Source organism: Terrapene carolina, unplaced genomic scaffold, assembly GCF_002925995.2.
Source record: "Terrapene carolina triunguis isolate 2854851 unplaced genomic scaffold, T_m_triunguis-2.0 Scaffold675, whole genome shotgun sequence".
NCBI classification, from domain to species: Eukaryota; Metazoa; Chordata; order Testudines; family Emydidae; genus Terrapene; species Terrapene triunguis.
In genome coordinates this window covers 253,163-270,250 of record NW_020665026.1, presented here as the reverse complement: position 1 = coordinate 270,250, position 17,088 = coordinate 253,163, and the positions used below count along the sequence as shown (strand labels likewise).

General features: G+C 55.8%; 2 protein-coding genes across 2 annotated transcripts in view; one reads left to right on the top strand and one right to left on the bottom strand.

The window, feature by feature from the left end:
* Positions 1-2,897, top strand: part of PFDN2 (prefoldin subunit 2) — a 3,367-nt gene extending 470 nt beyond the window's left edge. The window contains exons 2-4 of the mRNA XM_029913491.1: positions 106-194; positions 1,091-1,214; positions 2,574-2,897. Coding sequence (XP_029769351.1) covers positions 106-194; positions 1,091-1,214; positions 2,574-2,753 — 393 coding nt within the window. The 3' untranslated portion in view covers positions 2,754-2,897. The remainder of the gene's footprint in view (positions 1-105; positions 195-1,090; positions 1,215-2,573) is intronic.
* Positions 2,898-9,973: 7,076 nt separating this feature from the next.
* KLHDC9 (kelch domain containing 9) lies at positions 9,974-16,507 on the bottom strand. Its single transcript, XM_024201965.3, has 4 exons — positions 15,840-16,507; positions 15,182-15,332; positions 14,747-14,945; positions 9,974-10,233 (listed from the first exon to the last, which is right to left on the bottom strand). The coding sequence occupies exons 1-4, from the start codon at positions 16,505-16,507 to the stop codon at positions 10,070-10,072; spliced, it is 1,182 nt and encodes a 393-aa protein (XP_024057733.2). The 3' UTR covers positions 9,974-10,069.
* Positions 16,508-17,088: the final 581 nt, after the last annotated feature.

The following is a 17,088-nucleotide window of genomic DNA, read 5'->3' as shown; positions in this document are numbered from 1 at the left end:
GGGGGGGGGGAGTGTGTGTATTTCGGGCGGGTCCATCGCACCGAAGGGGGGTGTATATTGAGTGGGGTTCCCCCCCCCCCGACTGACCTTCCCCTCCCCCTGCAGGTGGTGGCCGGGTTCAACCGGCTGCGGCAGGAGCAGCGGGGCCTGGCCTCGAAGGCGGCGGAGCTGGAGCTGGAGCTGAACGAGCACAGGTGGGGCAGGATCGGACCCCTCTCCCCCCGCGCTGAGCTGCCCTGGGGGCTCCCCGCTGCGCAGCACGTGGCCCTTCTCCCAGATCCCCCGCGGCTCACGCAGGGGCCGAGCCGGACGTGGCGTGGCCCTGATCCTGGTGGCTCTGTGTCTGGGCCGTGCCCGGTGAGACGGGCCCCGCCCCTGCTCTTGCAGAGAACCCCAATCTCTCAGGCCCCGAGACGCTGAGGGCCTGGGACCCGGGGTTGCCCAGGGACTCTGGTGGAGTCAGGAATTGAACTGGGGTCTCCCAAGTCCCAGCTGGCACCCCAAGAGGGCTCCCCGCGGGCACCTGCCTGCTGCTTGCCCGCCAGCTCTCCCTGCAGGGGATCCTGAATTGGAGCACTGTGTGCTCCCTGGACTGGTCAGTGGGGCCAGACGGGGAAGGGAGGGGGGCAGAGCTGGAGTCCGGGTCGTTAGGGGCTGTAGGTGGGTGAGCTAAGGGGCCTGGAGAAAGCACAGCAGCCAAAGAAATGAGTCACCCCCCTGGTGGGGGGCGGAAGGAGGGAAGGAGGTTCTGGGCCGGGCTGCCTGGAGATCATGGTGAGAGCTGAGACCTTGGGAGAAGGCACCCAAAGAACCAACGCGCTGTTGGAAATAATCGCTGGCCTAGTGGGCGTTACCAGCCATAGGCAGGGGGATGGTGGCGGCATCCCATGGAGATGTAGGGCTTTGGCCTTGGCATGTGGGGCTTGCTTTGGGCTCTGATCCCATCGTGACTCTGAACACAGGGCCCTGGGTATCGGGTAAGCTGGGCCTGAGACTATCCCGCGTGGCCAGGCCCTGTGGATCTGCAGCCCTGGCCGTACGGTCTCTGTGGGGTCTGGAGGGACTTCAGCAGCGTCTGCCTTTCCCACAGCCTGGTCATCGACACGTTGCGAGAGGTGGACCCCACCCGCAAGTGTTACCGCATGGTGGGCGGGGTGCTGGTGGAGCGCACCGTCAAGGAGGTCCTCCCTGCCCTGGAGAGCAACAAAGAGCAGGTAATGCGGGTGCAGGGCACCGCCAGGATCTGGGGAGGGCACCGCCCCCAAAGGCGGCCACACAGGCTCTCCTGTGGAATCCCGCTACTCTCTAAGCCCCACTGGTATGACTGCACCCTGTTTCTCTTGGTGATGGAGCGTCTTCTCCATCTTGCTGGAGGGGCCATGACGTGATTAGTGCAGAGGTGGACAGGGCATTGTGTCTGGGAGTGGGGAGGTGCTGGACCCCTCTCCATTGGGCTCTGCGAGGGAGCTGGAGAGGATCAGTGTCCGCTGGATTTCAGGGGGAGTTTGGCCCCTGTAGAACCTCCCAGCCCTGGGTCCCAGAGAGACCCTACCAAGCCATCCCTTGTCCAAAAGGGGCAATTAACCCCTTCTCATCCAGGGGGTAGCACAGAGTGTGAGGGGACACTGAGTCGCGTGTATTTCTCATTAAAATCTTACAGTTCCCACGTTTTCCCAGGCCGGGCTGTCACAGCGAGTCAGTAACTGAGACAGGAATAGAACCCAGGCGTCCGGGCTCCTGTGCTTGGGCTCTTCTCAGTTCCTAATTTTAATCGTTGATCTCTGGCAGGGCTGTGCTGATTGCTTCCCTTTCCCCTTCAGGGAGCTGGGAGCAGCAGTGCCTGCCTCACAGTGAGCACAGAGCCGTTTTAAGGCAGCCTGCGAGCTCCCGCTGGGGAGCGGGGTCTGGGGCTTTCCCCGCTCCGGGGCACTGGGTCACGGGCCGCACCACGTGGCTTGGCCCCACTCCGGCGCTCAAGCTGGGGCGCTGGGTCGGGGGCCGCATCATGCAGCCCGGCCCCGCTCCGGCGCTCCAGCCAGGGCGCTGGGTCGGAGGCTGTCCCACGCGGCTCCTGGAAGCCACGGCATGGCCCTGCTCCAGCTCCTATGCACTCCAATGGGATCTGCCGGGGCGGTACCTGCGGCTGGGGCAGCGTGCAGAACCGCCTGGCTGCGCCTCCGCGTAGGAGCCAGAGAAGGGACATGCCGCTGCTTGAGGTAAGCGCTGCTCGGAGCCTGCACCCCTGAGCCTCTCCCCATGCTCCAAATCCCTGCCCCAGTCCTGATCCCCCTCCTGCCCTCCCAACCCCTCGGTCCCAGCCCCAGAGCACCCTCCTACACCCCAAACTCCTTATCCCCAGAGCCCACTCCCCCAACCAGAGCCCTCACCCCCTCCCGCACCCCAACCCCAATTTTGTCAGCATTCATGGCCCGCCATACAATTCCTATTCCCAGATGTGGCCCTCAGGCCAAAAAGTGTGCCCACCCTAGGGGGGTGGAAGGAGGCGCGTGCCAGTACCCGCCCTGCACCCCAGCCCTGACTGACTCCTTCCCTCCCTGCTTCCAACCCTGCAGATCAACAAAATCATCGAGACCCTGACCCAGCAGCTGCAGGCGAAGGGCCAGGAGCTGAACGAGTTCCGGGAGAAGCACAACATCCGCGTGATGGGGGAGGACGACCAGAAGCCACCGCCCAAGGAGAGCTCCGACGGGGCGGGAGCCAAGACCAGCTCTGCCGGGGTCCTGGTCTCCTAGGAGGGAGACCATTGTGTCCAGACCCCTACCCAAAGGACTTTCTGCATCCCTCCCCCTCCCTGACCTCTGAGGCTTAACTTTATTATTTGGTGTCGCTCTTGTAATATTTTTTGTTGTTGTTAAATAAACATTTTTCTGTCACGAGCTTAGGTGAATGTGGGGCTGGGGGAGGGGCTGGACTGGCCCCCTAGAGGTTAGTTTTTGCCCACCGAGCAGGGGCACCGGCTACCGGGTAGGGATGGGTCCTTGAGTTCTGCCGATATTGCTGGTATGGGAGCCAGATGCCACACTGGGGTTTTTATGCGGATGCCTGCTCCCAGGAGCTGCACTGAGGCGCGGCTCTCGTACGCCAGCAAGCAGGCATCCCTCGCGGCCATGCCATAGCTGGATTTGAGCTGCTGGGTAGAAAGAACAAGGATCTGCGGCCCACCACCAGGGCCTCCAGCCGGCCGACCCTCCCGCTTGCAGGAGAGGTCCTGGGAGGCTCCTGTCTCGGGGAGAGGCTCCTGTTCCAGAGCCCCGGCTGGCGGCGAGTGACAAATGAGTCTAATCAGCCCCCTGGCAACAAGTGGAGCCAGATGGCTGCCTGGCCGCAGTATTGGCCATGTGGAGGAATGGGAGTCAGGGTGGCTGCATCGCACCTGTTTCATTCCATGGGAATCTTCTCCCGGCTGGTCCCTGCCGCCAGCAGGGAAAGTCACCGGGAGCCTTCCCGTTAGGGCTGGTGGAGAATTTTCCATCCACGGTTATATGGAAAATCGGGGTTCGTGAAGAATTGAGTTCGGTCGCGACGTCTGCTCTCTGCAGAAACTCTCGCCTCGGACGCTGCCAGGCAGCTACGCCCTGCATCTGCAAGCTACTGAACTGCCACCACGTGCTGCCTTCCAGAAGTGAGAACGAGCAAGTCCATGCCCAGCTCCCAGCCACCTGCGGGCTCAGGAACCGAACGCACGAAAACCAAACCAAGGATGAGAGCGTTGGCCCTGCCCGCAGCACCCCCCGTGTCCTTAAAACCCCACGAGACCCGATGGTCTTGGCAGCAGCTTCCCAAGGTCTGACTCGAGGCCAGGCTCTGGGATCCCTGCTGGATGCATCGGATGCTTATGGATGAAGCTGATTTCCCCATCTGTGGCCATTCTCTCCCAGCCGGCTCATCAGTGGAGGCTGCTCGGTTCTAGCAGAGCTCGGTGTCACGGGGACAGGTCTAGAGGCATCTCGGAGCTCGCTCTGACTGCCCCCACCCTCAGGCCGTCAGCTCTCCTGCCGCGGAGTCCTGGGATTGTCCCACTTTTCGCCTGGGCCCTGGGCTTCAGCACCCTGCTGGGTTTGGTTCTTCCCTTCGGCAGCTGGGCCCAGTGCTGAATACAGCGACCAAGCTGCTGCTTAAAATAAATAAATATATGGAGATATACTTGAGAGGTCATCGAGTCCAGCCCGCTGCCTTCACTAGCAGGACCAAGTACTGATTTTGCCCCAGATCCCTAAGTGGCCCCCTCAAGGATTGAACTCACAACCCTGGGTTTAGCAGGCCAATGCTCAAACCACTGAGCTATCCCTCTCCCCCAGGCTTGTTTATTTTAACAAAGTGTTTGTGGGGGGAATGGATTTCAAATCACAGACAGTCTATACCCAGGCCTGTCTTCATAGAATATCAGGGTTGGAAGGGACCTCAGGAGGTCATCTAGTCCAACCCCCTGCTCAAAGCAGGACCAATTCCCAACTAAATCATCCCAGCCAGGGCTTTGTCAAGCCTGACCTTAAAAACCTCTAAGGAAGGCGATTCTACCACCTCCCTAGGTAACCCATTCCAGTGCTTCACCACCCTCCTAGTGAAAAAGTTTTTCCTAATATCCAACCTAAACCTCCGCCACTGCAACTTGAGTCCATTACTCCTTGTTCTGTCATCTGGTACCACTGAGAACAGTCTAGATCCATCCTCTCTGGAACCCCCTTTCAGGTAGTTGAAAGTAGCTATCAAATCCCCCCTCATTCTTCTCTTCTGCAGACTAAACAATCCCAGTTCCCTCAGCCTCTCCTCATAAGTCATGTGCTCCAGCCCCCTAAGGCCTTGCCCTCCCCAAGCCAGGCCTGACTTCACACACACCAGTTCCCCCAAAGACCTCCCTGAACAGCTCCCCCACAACGCCCACGTGCAATGGTCTGATTCTGGGGGTCGGCTTGTTGTGCGGGTGTTGCGTTTAATGGCCTGTGCTAGAGGGGTCTAGCTGATCTGGCCTTGAACTTGAGGACTCTGGTCTCTTTTCAAGCTGCTACCGTCTGGTTCCCAGGCCTCTTCCCAGCCTGACGCTGTCTCTTGACTTCTCACGTGTTTGCTGAGAAATGGCTTAGCTGGAGCTGTTATTCCTTACAGCTGCACCTTCATTAAACGAAACCAATCTAGTCCTCCAGTAACATCGCAATTGCCAGACCAGCATGCAGGGTTTATAACTTAGCCCAGAGCAGCTCCCCTTCCATTACCTGGTGAAAGGATATTGCTTTCACAGCTCTGCTGCCCCCGCTGCTGAAGGGAGATCGCAGTTTGGGACGTCTCCCAGTTCACTATAATCCCTGGCCTAATGCAAACCTGTCCAGTTCCCTAAGATGCCACTGGGAAGATCACCCTAGCCAGAAACTTGAGCATGTTGATCTTTTAAAATGTACAGCCAAAAAGCACAGCGCTAAGCAGGAAAGTTTGCAGCTGCGGCATGGCCCACATCCCGATGATGATTTAATTGGATCAGCCTAGACTTGGTGGTGCTACGAACTGTCCAAGGAAGGAGATCGAAGGGTTTGACATCCTGAACCCCCAGGATGCATCTAGAAATAGGACACACGGTGGGACAAACAAGTCGACAGCTGGGAACTGTACAGAATTTCAAGCATTCATCACTCAGCTCTTGCTTAGTGCAAACTGACTGTATTTGGTGTTCACTCGCTTTTAGACCTGACATAAGAATGGCCCTACTGGGTCAGACCAAGGGTCCATCTAGCCCAGTATCCTGTCTTCCGACCGTGGCCAGTGCCAGGTGCCCCAGAGGGAATGAACAGAGCAGGTGATCATCAAGTGATCCATGCCCTGTCGCTCATTCCCAGCTTCTGGCAAACAGAGGCTAAGACACCATCCCTGCCCATCCTGGCTAATAGCCATTGCTGGACCTATCCTCCATGAACTTATCTAGTTCTTTTTTGAACCCTGTTATGATCTTAGCCTTCACAACATCCTCTGGCAAGGAGTTCCACAGGTTGACTGTGTGTTGTGTGAAGAAATACTTCCTTTTGTTTGTTTTAAACCCGCTGCCTATTAATTTCATTTGGTGACCCCTAGTTCTTGTGTTATGAGAAGTAGTAAACAACACTTCCTTATCTACTTTCTGTACGCCAGTCATGATTTTATAGACCTCAATCATATCTCCCCTTAGCCATCTCTTTTCCAAGCTGAAAATCCCAGTGGGTAAGCTGTTCCATACCCCTAATAATTTTTATTGCCCTTTTCTGAACCTTTTCCAATTCCAATATATCTGTTTTGAGATGGGGTGACCACATCTGCGCACAGTATTCAAGGTGTGGGTGTACCATGGATTTATATAGAGGCAACATGATATTTCTGTCCTATTATCTATCCCTTTCTTAATTATTCCCAGCATTCTGTTCGCTTTTTTGACTGCTGCTGCACACTGAGTGGATGTTTTCAGAGAACTATCCACAATGACTCCAAGGTCTCTTTCTTGAGAGGTAACAGCTAATTTAGACCCCACCATTGTATGTGTATAGTTGGGATTATGTTTTCCAATGTGCATTACTTTGCATTAATCAACATTAAATTTCATCTGCCATTTTGTTGCCCAGTCACCCAGTTTGTGAGATCCTTTTGTAGCTCTTCACAGTCTGCCTGGGTCTTAACTATCTTTAGTAATTTTGTATCTGCAAATTTTGCCACCTCACTATTTACCCCTTTTTCCAGATTATTTATAAATATGTTGAATAGGACTGGTCCCAGTACAGATCCCTGGAGGACACCACTATTTACCTCTCCATTCTGAAAACTGACCATTTATTCCTACCCTTTGTTTCCTCTCTTTTAACCAGTTACCAATCCATGAGATCACCTTCCCTCTTATCTCTATCTTATCCCTATCCTCCTTATTTGTTTTTCTTTCCCTGTTTGCTGGGATGCCACTAAACCACTTGTTTTTTAGTCCTGGCCTAACTTTAGAGCCAAAGTCGGTAACCATATGTGGGGTGCTCTGTTTGTGGAACCAATCCCTCTCCTTCGCCACGGATTCCTCGACTGCTTGCAGGGCATCAAACATGCTCGGCCATCGGCTTTGACGGGCTTTTGGAGAGAGGACTTGAATTTCAACAGCTTGGCCTCCAGCGGCAGAGATCCTGCAACTGGCGGCTCCGTTAGTGTTAGCACAAGAACGCGGGAGGCTGGGGTGCATCCTAGGTTAGAGAATTTGCAGCTGGTTTGCTCTAGGCTGAATCACTGCCGCTGCTCTACACCAGTGGTTTTCAAACGGCGGGTCGCGACCCAGTACTGGGGTGCAGAATGGAAGGCAGTGGGTCGCAGCGGCTCCGGTCAGCACCGCCCACCAGGCAGTTAAAAGTCCCGTCGGTCCCTACCTGTTCTGACATCGCGCTGAGCCCTGGATGCAGCCAGCAGCAGGTCCGGCTCCTATGCGGGGCGGCCACAGGGTTCCGCGTGCTGCCCCCGCCACGAGCACTGATTCTGCACTCCCATTGGCCACAAGCCACCCAATGGAAGCTGAGGGAATGAGGTGGGTGGTGCCCACAGGTGAGATCCACGCGGATCCACTTGCGCGCCTCCGCCTAGGAGCCAGACCTGCTGCTGGCCACTTCTGGGGCGCAGCATGATCCGCGGTGCCAGGACAGGCTGCCTTAGCACCCCCGCTGCACCACTGAGGCAAGCCTGTGCCCCAATCCCCTGCCCCAGCCCTGAGCCCCCCCCACCCCAGAGTCCCTTCCTGCACCCCAAACCCCTCATCCCCAGCCCCACCCCAGAGCCTGCACCCCCAGCCCTGAGCCCCCACAAACACAGAGCACTCTCCTGCACCCCAAATCCCACAGCCCTCACCCCCACACCCCAACCCTCTGCCCCAGCCCTGAGCCCCTCCCACTCCCCAAACCCCTCGTCCCCAGCTCCGTTGGGTCACGGGCATCAGCTCGGTGGCCAGAAAACCCCCCCACTGCTCTACAGCCCATCCAGCCCCGCCGCAGAACAAAGTTAGCTGTGGTGCAGTTTTTGGTGAAATAGAACCATGGGTGCTATATATTCTAGTCCAGCTCCTTAGCTGATGGATGCATGGTGCTGCACCCTTTATATCCACAGAGGATCCATCCTTCTGTTCCTACCCTCCCAGCACACTCAGGTGCTGGCTGTCAGAAGGCTTGGCTTTTCCAAGCCTTTGCTTTTCCAGGGCAAAACCCAGTTTGCAATAGCTTGGGCCGGGATAGTTTGAGGTTCACCAGTCCGCTCCCTGCTGAAACTGCAATCCCTGGGCCTGAAATAAAACACTCCTGCACTGCTAGTGGGGAATGGATGACTGGAGCTAAGCCAGGAGTGGGAGACAAACTCTCTGTGACCTGCTGGGTAGACGCAGCCTGGACCCAATCTGCACTAATCCCTCCTGATTCCAGGCCAGGACTTGGGAGCTGTGACCCCAGAGAGTCCAGCCAAGTGACCCCAGTGATTGCTGGGAGATGACTTTGGCAGTTCAGCCCAGTGTTTTGGGGCTTGATTCCAGAACCCTATGGAGGGGGTGGGGCACGCACAGACCTTCTTCTCCACAGTCTCAGCAGAAGATATTTTTAAAAACTCAATCTCTAGGTGTTACGAGTGCAAAGAAAACCCACCTCCGCTGCAGAGATGCCCGTCTGAGCTTGCAGAGAGTCTGAAACAGTTAGTGCATGTAGTCCAGTAGTGCTAAGGGGACCCCCAGCTTGGATCGGAGCTCCTGTACTGGACGCTGCACACACACCGCACAGTCCTCGCATCAAAGAGCTTACAGCCTAACTAGACAAGCCAGCCCTGGGGCTGGTGGAAAGGGCTGGAACATACAGAGGGTGAGCACAGCTGGGCGTGGGCATGCGCATGTTAGAGCAGGAATCCTCTCCCCCAGCGCCCCTCCCCAGCAAGGTTGGTTCTCTTTGCTCCTCTACAGCATCCTGAGGAGGCAACATCAAGCTGCCCTTCGAGCCCCAACCCCCGTGCCTCAGCTGTGACCTTCTGGGAGGGGCAGAAACGAGACCAGCCCGTCCCTGGCACTTTACTGAGTGTGCCCCCCAAGGGAAGTGGTGGGCACATATGGCCCCCCATAGGGTGGGGTACATCTGCAGGACCACGTGGCTGGCAGAAGAGTCCGAGAGGCTGTGATGTCCCATCATATCATGCGCTGAAGGGGGAAGCAAACACGGGCCCGAGTTATTTTTAGGAAGTGATTAATGCCAAGTCCTTTGGCCAGGGACTTGTCTCAGCAGAGGACTCTTTAATTTTACAAGGCGCTCACTTGGCATACGAATGTGGGAAAGTTTCTGGCTGTGGTGCCGTGAGAGCCGTATGGAAGCCAAGGTCCTTTCTCCTGGCATGAGCTGAGGGCTGGGCTGGTCGTACTAAGCGATCTGCCGACAGCGCGGCTTGAAACCTCGGAGAAACCAGTCTGGGTGCTGGAGGGTGCAGCCGCCTTCCTGGGGGCTGCTGGTGCAGGCACTCGCCCGTTCGCTCTCCTCATTTCACACACGAACTAGGGGAGCGAGGCTGTCTAGCACCAGGTTGTTTCCCGGCCCTGCCTCGGACAAGGGCCGGGCCGGCCAGTCATTTCCTCTGATGAATTCTCGAGAGGGTGGAAGGCTTTATTTTAACGGTGATCCGTGGGGGAAGAGAACAGCTCCCTGCCCTTCCCCCGCTCTCGGTAGATCACCAGGACCTGCCCCATTCAGCCATGTTTGGTTTCTTTCCCCCTGCGACATGTCAGCACCACCACACCTGGCTTCTCCTGGCTGTGCTGGAGGCTGTAGAGAACCGACTGCGTGTTCCTAGAGACCGGCGGCGGGGTGGGAGTCTGACTCTTTAACAAAGAAACTTTTTCTCCCCAATCTCTCTCTGTGTTTGAGTTAAATCCCTGATGCCAGCGTGCAGCTCCCTGCGAAGAGGAGGGGGAGCTGGGCCAACAAGGGGCACTTTTATTACATATACACTGGCTCTCAGGGTTGATTGCAGGAGCGGCACGATTGCCAGGGAAAGGGTGGGGAGGGCGCCAGCGAGGAGGGGAACATCCTCATCTCTCTCCTCTTCCTCACTAGGGGATCTCTAAGACACAGATCTCAGGGCAGGGGGTCTTCCCATCTGGGCCAAAGCCCCCCACAAGATAGAGCTTGTTGTTCCAAAGGCATGTGCGGTGCCCGACTCTCTTCTGGCCCCGATCGGAGCAGGGGAAGCGGAACCAGCTCGGTGGCGAGCATCCTGGAAAACACAATAGGAAAGGAGCAGCTTTGGCCGGGCCAAAGTCAATGCCCAGCTCCCTCCGCCCCTCTTGCTGTGTTAGTTCCCAGGCCGCTCTCCAGGTCACAGCTATTGCACATCGAAGATGACAGCTCATACAGAACAGATATGGGCTTGGGACTCCTCCAGGATTTAAATAAAAAACAGGGAGAATGGGATTTAGGGCGGAGTGGGAACCAGGGCTCCTGGCTTCTAACCCCAGCCCTGCCCTGGGTGACCTTCTCGTGCCTCAGTTTCTCCATCAGTGAAATGGGGATGATAGCTCTTTTCATAGGAGAGCGGTTACAGTTCAAATGATCAGAGGCACCATGCAGCAGGGACTAGTACCCTGCTTCCTCCAGATGGCCCATCTTGTCTAGTCTCCCGTTGTTGACAGCGACCAGTGTCAAAAGCTACAGAGGCAGATATTAATGACCAGAACCCTCCCCTTGCCAAACATACCACACCTGTGCCATGCAATACATTCCTTCCTGACTGCCAACCAGCTCATGCCCTGAAGCATGAGGACTGAAAACCCTTAGAAGTTTCTCTTGGCTACTGTGACCGCAGGGGCTGTCTTCAGCTGTATCAATGTTACAATCCCTTCTTTGTAATCCTCACTAATCAATTTGCCTCCACTGTATCCTGCAGCAGCGAGTTCCACAGGGGAATGATAACATTGCAATGGAAAGTATTTCCTTTTTTCTTTTTTAAAGATGCTGCCTTATGAAAATGACCAGCAGCAGCTTCCAGGGAGGGCAAGGGAGACTTTCATTGGTTATTAGCAAGAGAAATTGGCTTTTATTGAAACCCTACACAAAATAAGCCTTTATTGACTGCAGGAAAAATATTAACGTTTTATTTAACTGTGTGTGTTTTGAGGCACATTTGGCTCTGCTCTAGCTCTCTGAAGCTCTTGTTATCTGGCCCCTGGCCCCGTATGTCTGAGCACCCCCCAATGTTTGATGTATTTATCCTCAGAACACCCCCAGGAGGCAGGGCAGGGCTGTTACTCTCATTGTACAGGTGAGGAATGGAGGGACTATAGCCTTGAGAGTCACAAAAGTGCCTAAACCCCAGGCTTAGGCACCTAAATCTGTATTTAGGCACCTAAATCCCAGTTTAAGGCTCCACTGCGAATCACCAAATTCCCACTGGCCCCGTAGGCGACTATGCTTGGCACCGACATATTTGCAGGCAAAATTTCTCTCGGCGTCTGCGTTCCTGCCTCTGGGCACAGGCATTGCTGACCCCTGTAGGTGCGCAGACGCCCATCTCCCATCTGAGCCCCGCGGCGATTCACGAACCGGGGAAGACAGATGTCAAGCCGCCTACCTCGCAGGCAGGATCTGATCCGGCAGGCGTGCTCAGAGGCCGCCTACCGGAGGGGGCCCTGGAGGTGAGTTCACATACAGCAGCTGGGGGGGGGGGGGGTTGGAAGAGCAAGACACCCCTTCCCCCCACTTAAAACTCTTAGCCCAGTGGTTAGGATGCTCACCTGGAGTGTGAGTGACCCCTGGCTCAAGTCCCTCCTCCCCCAGTAAAGGAAGAGATTTGAACAGGGATCTGCCACCTCTCAGGCGAGTACCTTAACCACTGGGTTATGGGACAGTCTGAGATGGGGCTCGTCAATCTCTCCTGGTGTGGCTGGTGCACTTCCGATAACTAAAGAGTCAGTGGAGCAGGGGACTGGATCCCCACGTCCTGGGTGAGTGCTCGAACCACCAGGCTACACAGCCATCCTCATGCTTCTACTTTCTCTCTGTGGTCCAACTGTGACATTATTAATATAACCTATGACCGTATCACTGGTGCAACCACTGTTATATATTTGCAGCAAATATTGTACAAAGGTTGTCATGTAAGGTGTCTATGGAAAGGTTATGATTTGCTAATTATGATTATGCTGTCTGTATGTGTGTATCATTTTTGTAGTTGAAGTTATGAATATTGGCTATGTACTTGTGTATCGATGTGTTTTGATTCTGAAGTAGCCTTCTAAAGCATTTGGTCAGCTTCTTGAGAAAGGAAGTTGCAAATTAAGTGCCCAATCAAAAAACACTTAACAGACAATGACCCTTGGGAGACTCCAATCCACATAAGAAGTCTTCCTGGGAACTTTCAAGATAGCATGTAAGCAATGGCTGCCACCTATAAAGAACGGAGTCATGCATGGACATGTGACTTGCCCATGTGACTCCAAACTCCATTTTGCTGTAATTTTCCACAGGAACAACAAAGAGGTGTCCTTACACCTGGAAGACACTATAATAGACAGCTACCTTATTTCCATCTGGTCTTCAATCCTGCTTCTGACCTCTGGAGGAACTTTGCTACAAACTGAAGCTCTGAACAAAGGACAGAATGACCCATCCCAGCTGTGGCTGTACTTCAGAGACTTGATTTGAACATGTAGTTTATTCCATCACTGCTACAAGCCTGAACCAAGAACTTTGCCATTACTGTATGTAATTGATTCTATTTAACCAATTCTAGCTCTCATCTATATCTTTTTCCTTCTATGAATAAACTTTTAGATTCTAAAGGATTGGCAACAGTGTGATTTGTGGGTAAGATCTGATTTGTATATTGACCTGGGGCTTGGTCCTTCGGGATCGGGAGAACCTTTTTTCTTTTACTGGGGTATTGGTTTTCATAACCTTTTGTCCCCATAACGAGTGGCACTGGTGGCGATACTGGGAAACTGGAGTGTCTAAGGGAATTGCTTGTGTGACTTATGGTTAGCCAGTGGGGTAAAACCAAAGTCTTCTCTGTCTGGCTGGTTTGGTTTGCCTTGGGCTGTAACTGCCCTGCTTTGAGCAATTTATCCTGAATTGACACTCTCAGAAGTGTCCCACCAAAGCCAGCATCGTTACACCAACTCACAATGAACAGGTCCAACAGGAGAGGTGGAGGGAGCCCCCCATCAGAATAGCTCGTAACCCAACGGTTTGGGATGCAAATCTGAGAGGTGCAAGACTGCTCTTCCAATCCCTTCCCATATCGGGCGGACGGGGAATGTGAACTGCGGTCTCCCACATTGCCTGACTGCTGGGCTGAGAGGTATAAGGGAGGGGTCTCCCGCATCCCCTTGCCACAAGGAGTTGAAGGTGCTGACTTCCAAAGAGGGGTCCTGGCTGTGGATCGCGGTGTGGGGCTTAAGACACACCCCTCTTGTCAGGATCTCCCATTGGCTAGCCTAGGTGCCTAACTCCTAGCCGGCTGGCTTTTGTGGATGACAGTCCAAGATGACTCTCCCCATTGGGCATGTAGGGAGCCTGGAGGCAAGCGGTGGCTTTGGGAATCGCAGCATATGCCCGTGGGCTTGTCTACGTGCCTAAAAGTACCTTTGTGAATCTAGGCCCCTGTGACTTGCTCAAGGTCCCCCAGGGCATCTGTGGCAAATGGGGACTGATTCAAGGTTTCCTAGGGCCCCGGCTAGCCCACTAGCCACTGGGCCATCCTTCCTTCCAAGCCATTCTTCCACTCCTGGCTGGGTTTGTGACATTTGAGGTGATGGAGTCAGTTAGCTGCATAACCAGCCTGGAGTTCGTGATTCGCACAGGAAGACCACAATTCTCGGTCACACTCAGGGCCTCGGCAGTGCGTGGTGAACAGGGCATTAGCGTAAAGGAGTAGGACTCCAGCCCTGACCATTCAAAAATCCCAAGCCAGGTCCCAAAATCAGGACATTCAAAAAAAAAAAACAAAACCCCTAATACAATTTGGGTTCTTCCTATTCACTGTTAGGCTTCAGGGGTCACACATTTACACACTTGTCTCTGCAGCTGGGAGGGCTAGAGACTGACTTTTTTACAAGGTCAGAGGTGTGTTTCGCCTCTAATCTCATGATTCCAGGAGCCGGGGCTTTGAGAAAAGCACCAGATCTTGCAAGACGCGCAATAACATCGTGAGAGGTGGCAACACTGGAACCCAGACCCAAATCAGCGAATGCCAAGCTCTGAAATCCTCCCCTTGTGTCATACCATGGCTGGGAAAGGCTGGCGGAGAACGGAGGCTGCAAACTATGCCCAGCCCAGGTCTGGATCGCCAGCTCGACCGGATTGCAAGATCCGCCCCGACTGACAGGCGAGGACAGCCTGAGCGGTCAGGTTCATCTTCACTCCCCAGGGGCAGCCTGTGGAAACTACAGCTCCCAAGAGGCAATGCACAATGGTGAGCAGGATGGAGTGATGCATGCTAGGAACTGTAGTTTGTAGAGGCTGCACTTCAGCATCAAGGAGAACGTGGCTAGAGGGAGGCTAGAGGGGCGGGGAGCTCTGCGGGGACATAAAGGTTGCCCCCATGGGTGTAGTGATGTGACACTAGGATTCCTGTCTCCAGTATGAACACCTGACACCTGAGGTAAAGGAGACTCCCCATTAGCTCTGTGCAGTACGGGGGCTGTGACACACAGACTCAGCAGTTCTGATTCCACCCAGTGGAGGGCAGTAGTACATACACACACGCGCACGCCCGTGCTCTCCTCTCTTACTTGTATCGTAGACATAGAGATCATTACAGACGGTGTCTCGCCCCTTCGTTAGGGTCTCCCCACCAAAAGCCACCGCAAAGGGACCCACCACCGTGCAGGATTGGTGCCTCAGGCCTTTCGGAGCCTGCCGTGAGCCAGTCTCGGAGCCAACCAGACGGGAGAGCTGCTCTGTCAGCTTGGGGGCATGGATGGACTCTACCTAGGAGGAAGGAAAGGGAAGAAGGAGGGTCAGTTTGTGGATTTGCCTGCTACTGTACTCCAGCCCTGGCCTCTTCCACCAGGGGGCCCTGTGGGGAGTGGGACAGGAGCATTGGCTGTGCGGGGAGCTCCCAGCTACTCCAGTCCCGGCATCTCCCACCAGGGGGCTCTGAGGGGAGTGGGGCAGGAGCAAAGGGCTCATTCTGGGGCAGTGACAGCCCAGAGCCAGACACTCACGTGGATTTTCCCCTTGCCCCAGCGCCCGGCCACCTCGCAGTCGGAGGAGTCACGGCCCCCGAACACCACCAGCTGGTAGCCACCTGCGTCACGGAGCAGCATGGCCGAGTGTCCAGCCCGAGAGGCTGTCCGCGATTCCTCCTCCTTGTACCTAGAGCAAGGAGAGGCGTTACGGGTGCTTGGCATGGGCCACCCAGCCCACTCACAGTGCCCAGGGGTGGGAAGTTAGGGGAGCATCCCAGTACATGGGGCCCTAGGACCTGAGCACCTTAAATTTGGGGGTGTGGAATCCACATGGGCTGAACCAAAACCCTGGATCCCAACTCTCCTGGGCATCGGGGAGTTGATAATCCAGATCTCATGCCCAGCGGGTATGGCAATGGCCATTTCTAGGGCACAGTCCTCCCCAGTGCTGGGCACAGACCCAATGGCCCCTTCCCCCATAGCCTGGATCTCAGGGGGACAGCCCAGGGCTCTGGGGTTCCCACAGGTGAATCCCTCTGAAGGGTGTGTCCAAATTCAAACCCGCTACCCAGTTTTAATCAGATGCCACCCTGCAGGGGGGTGAGCAACTCGGCCCAGCCGCCCCCATGTGCGCCTCTCTCAGTGTGGTGGGGGGGCCCATCCACAGAGCCCAGTCGGGGAGGAAGGGACCTACCAGTAGGTCTTAGTGGCGGGGTTGACGCGCAGGGTGTAGATGCTGGCGAAGCGCCGCTGGGTGCGAAGCCCGCCCTCCCTGCCCACCACCCGCAGCTCATGCTCCGACACCTTGGTACAGGTGTGGCTGCTGAGCCCCACGGGGGGGTCGTTGGAGGGCCCCTCGGCCCAGCGCTCCCACTGTCCCCGCTCGGTGTCCCAGCAGCACACAGCCGAGACCCTGTGGGCGCCGTCCCAGCCCCCCACCACGCACAGCCAGCGGTCGGCCAGCACCGCCGTGTCGTGGTGGCTGCGCCGGTACCCGCCGTCGGGGCCCACTGTCTCAGCCGTCAGCAGGGTGGGGTCAAAGGCCACCACGTCCCCCAGTGGGGGCTCCTTGGGCTCGTCCGACTTCAGCCCCCCGAAGAGCAGCAGCTTCCCTCGCACCACATCGCATGAGTGGTAGGCGCGTGCAAGCAGGGCGTCCCGTGCGATGGGCTTCCACGCCCAGCTGCTGGCCGTGGCCATCGTGCCGGCTTCCACCCGCAGGGGCAAAGTGCCAGCAGCGAAAGGATTCGCCTGTAAAGGAAGCAATGGGGTTAGTGAGCGGGCCTGGGAGCAGGGACTCCTGGGTCCTGTTCCCAGCTCTGCCCTCGCCTGCTGGGTGATGTCAGACAAGTCACCTCTCATCTCTCTACAGAGGGGCTGTCAGTACTGTACTGTGTCTATTGTATATGTTCAGCATCGCCCTCTGCTGGATGGAATCACAATGGGTCAACTGTGTGTCATAGGCAATACATTGCTAAGAGCTTATGGCGATTCTCTGTCACCCATCCCTGCAGTATCTCAGATAAAGGCTCCCTCACGCTATAGGAATTTGGAGGCAGGTTTTAAACTCTCCCTCTGGTGTGGATGGGTTTTGCCCTGTGAGTCCCTATGAGACACCTAAAATCGCGCTCATTGCAATGGGTGCTGCTGGGAAGGCCAATTTTGGAGAACTGTCCTGACCCAGATCGCACTTGCCCCTGCAGTCAGAGCTCCACCCTACCAGACACACTTGTGCATCACCCCATCTTGTGCACTCCTCCCCACCCAACCCCCATGCACCAGCATGCTGCACACCTCCCCCATGCACCCACCTGCACAGCTCCCCTCCCCACCCCCATGCACCCACACCCTCCACACCCACATGCACACCTCCCCTCCCCATGCACCCGCCCGCACACCTCCCCACCCAACCCCCATGCACCCTCATGCATTCCTCCCCACCC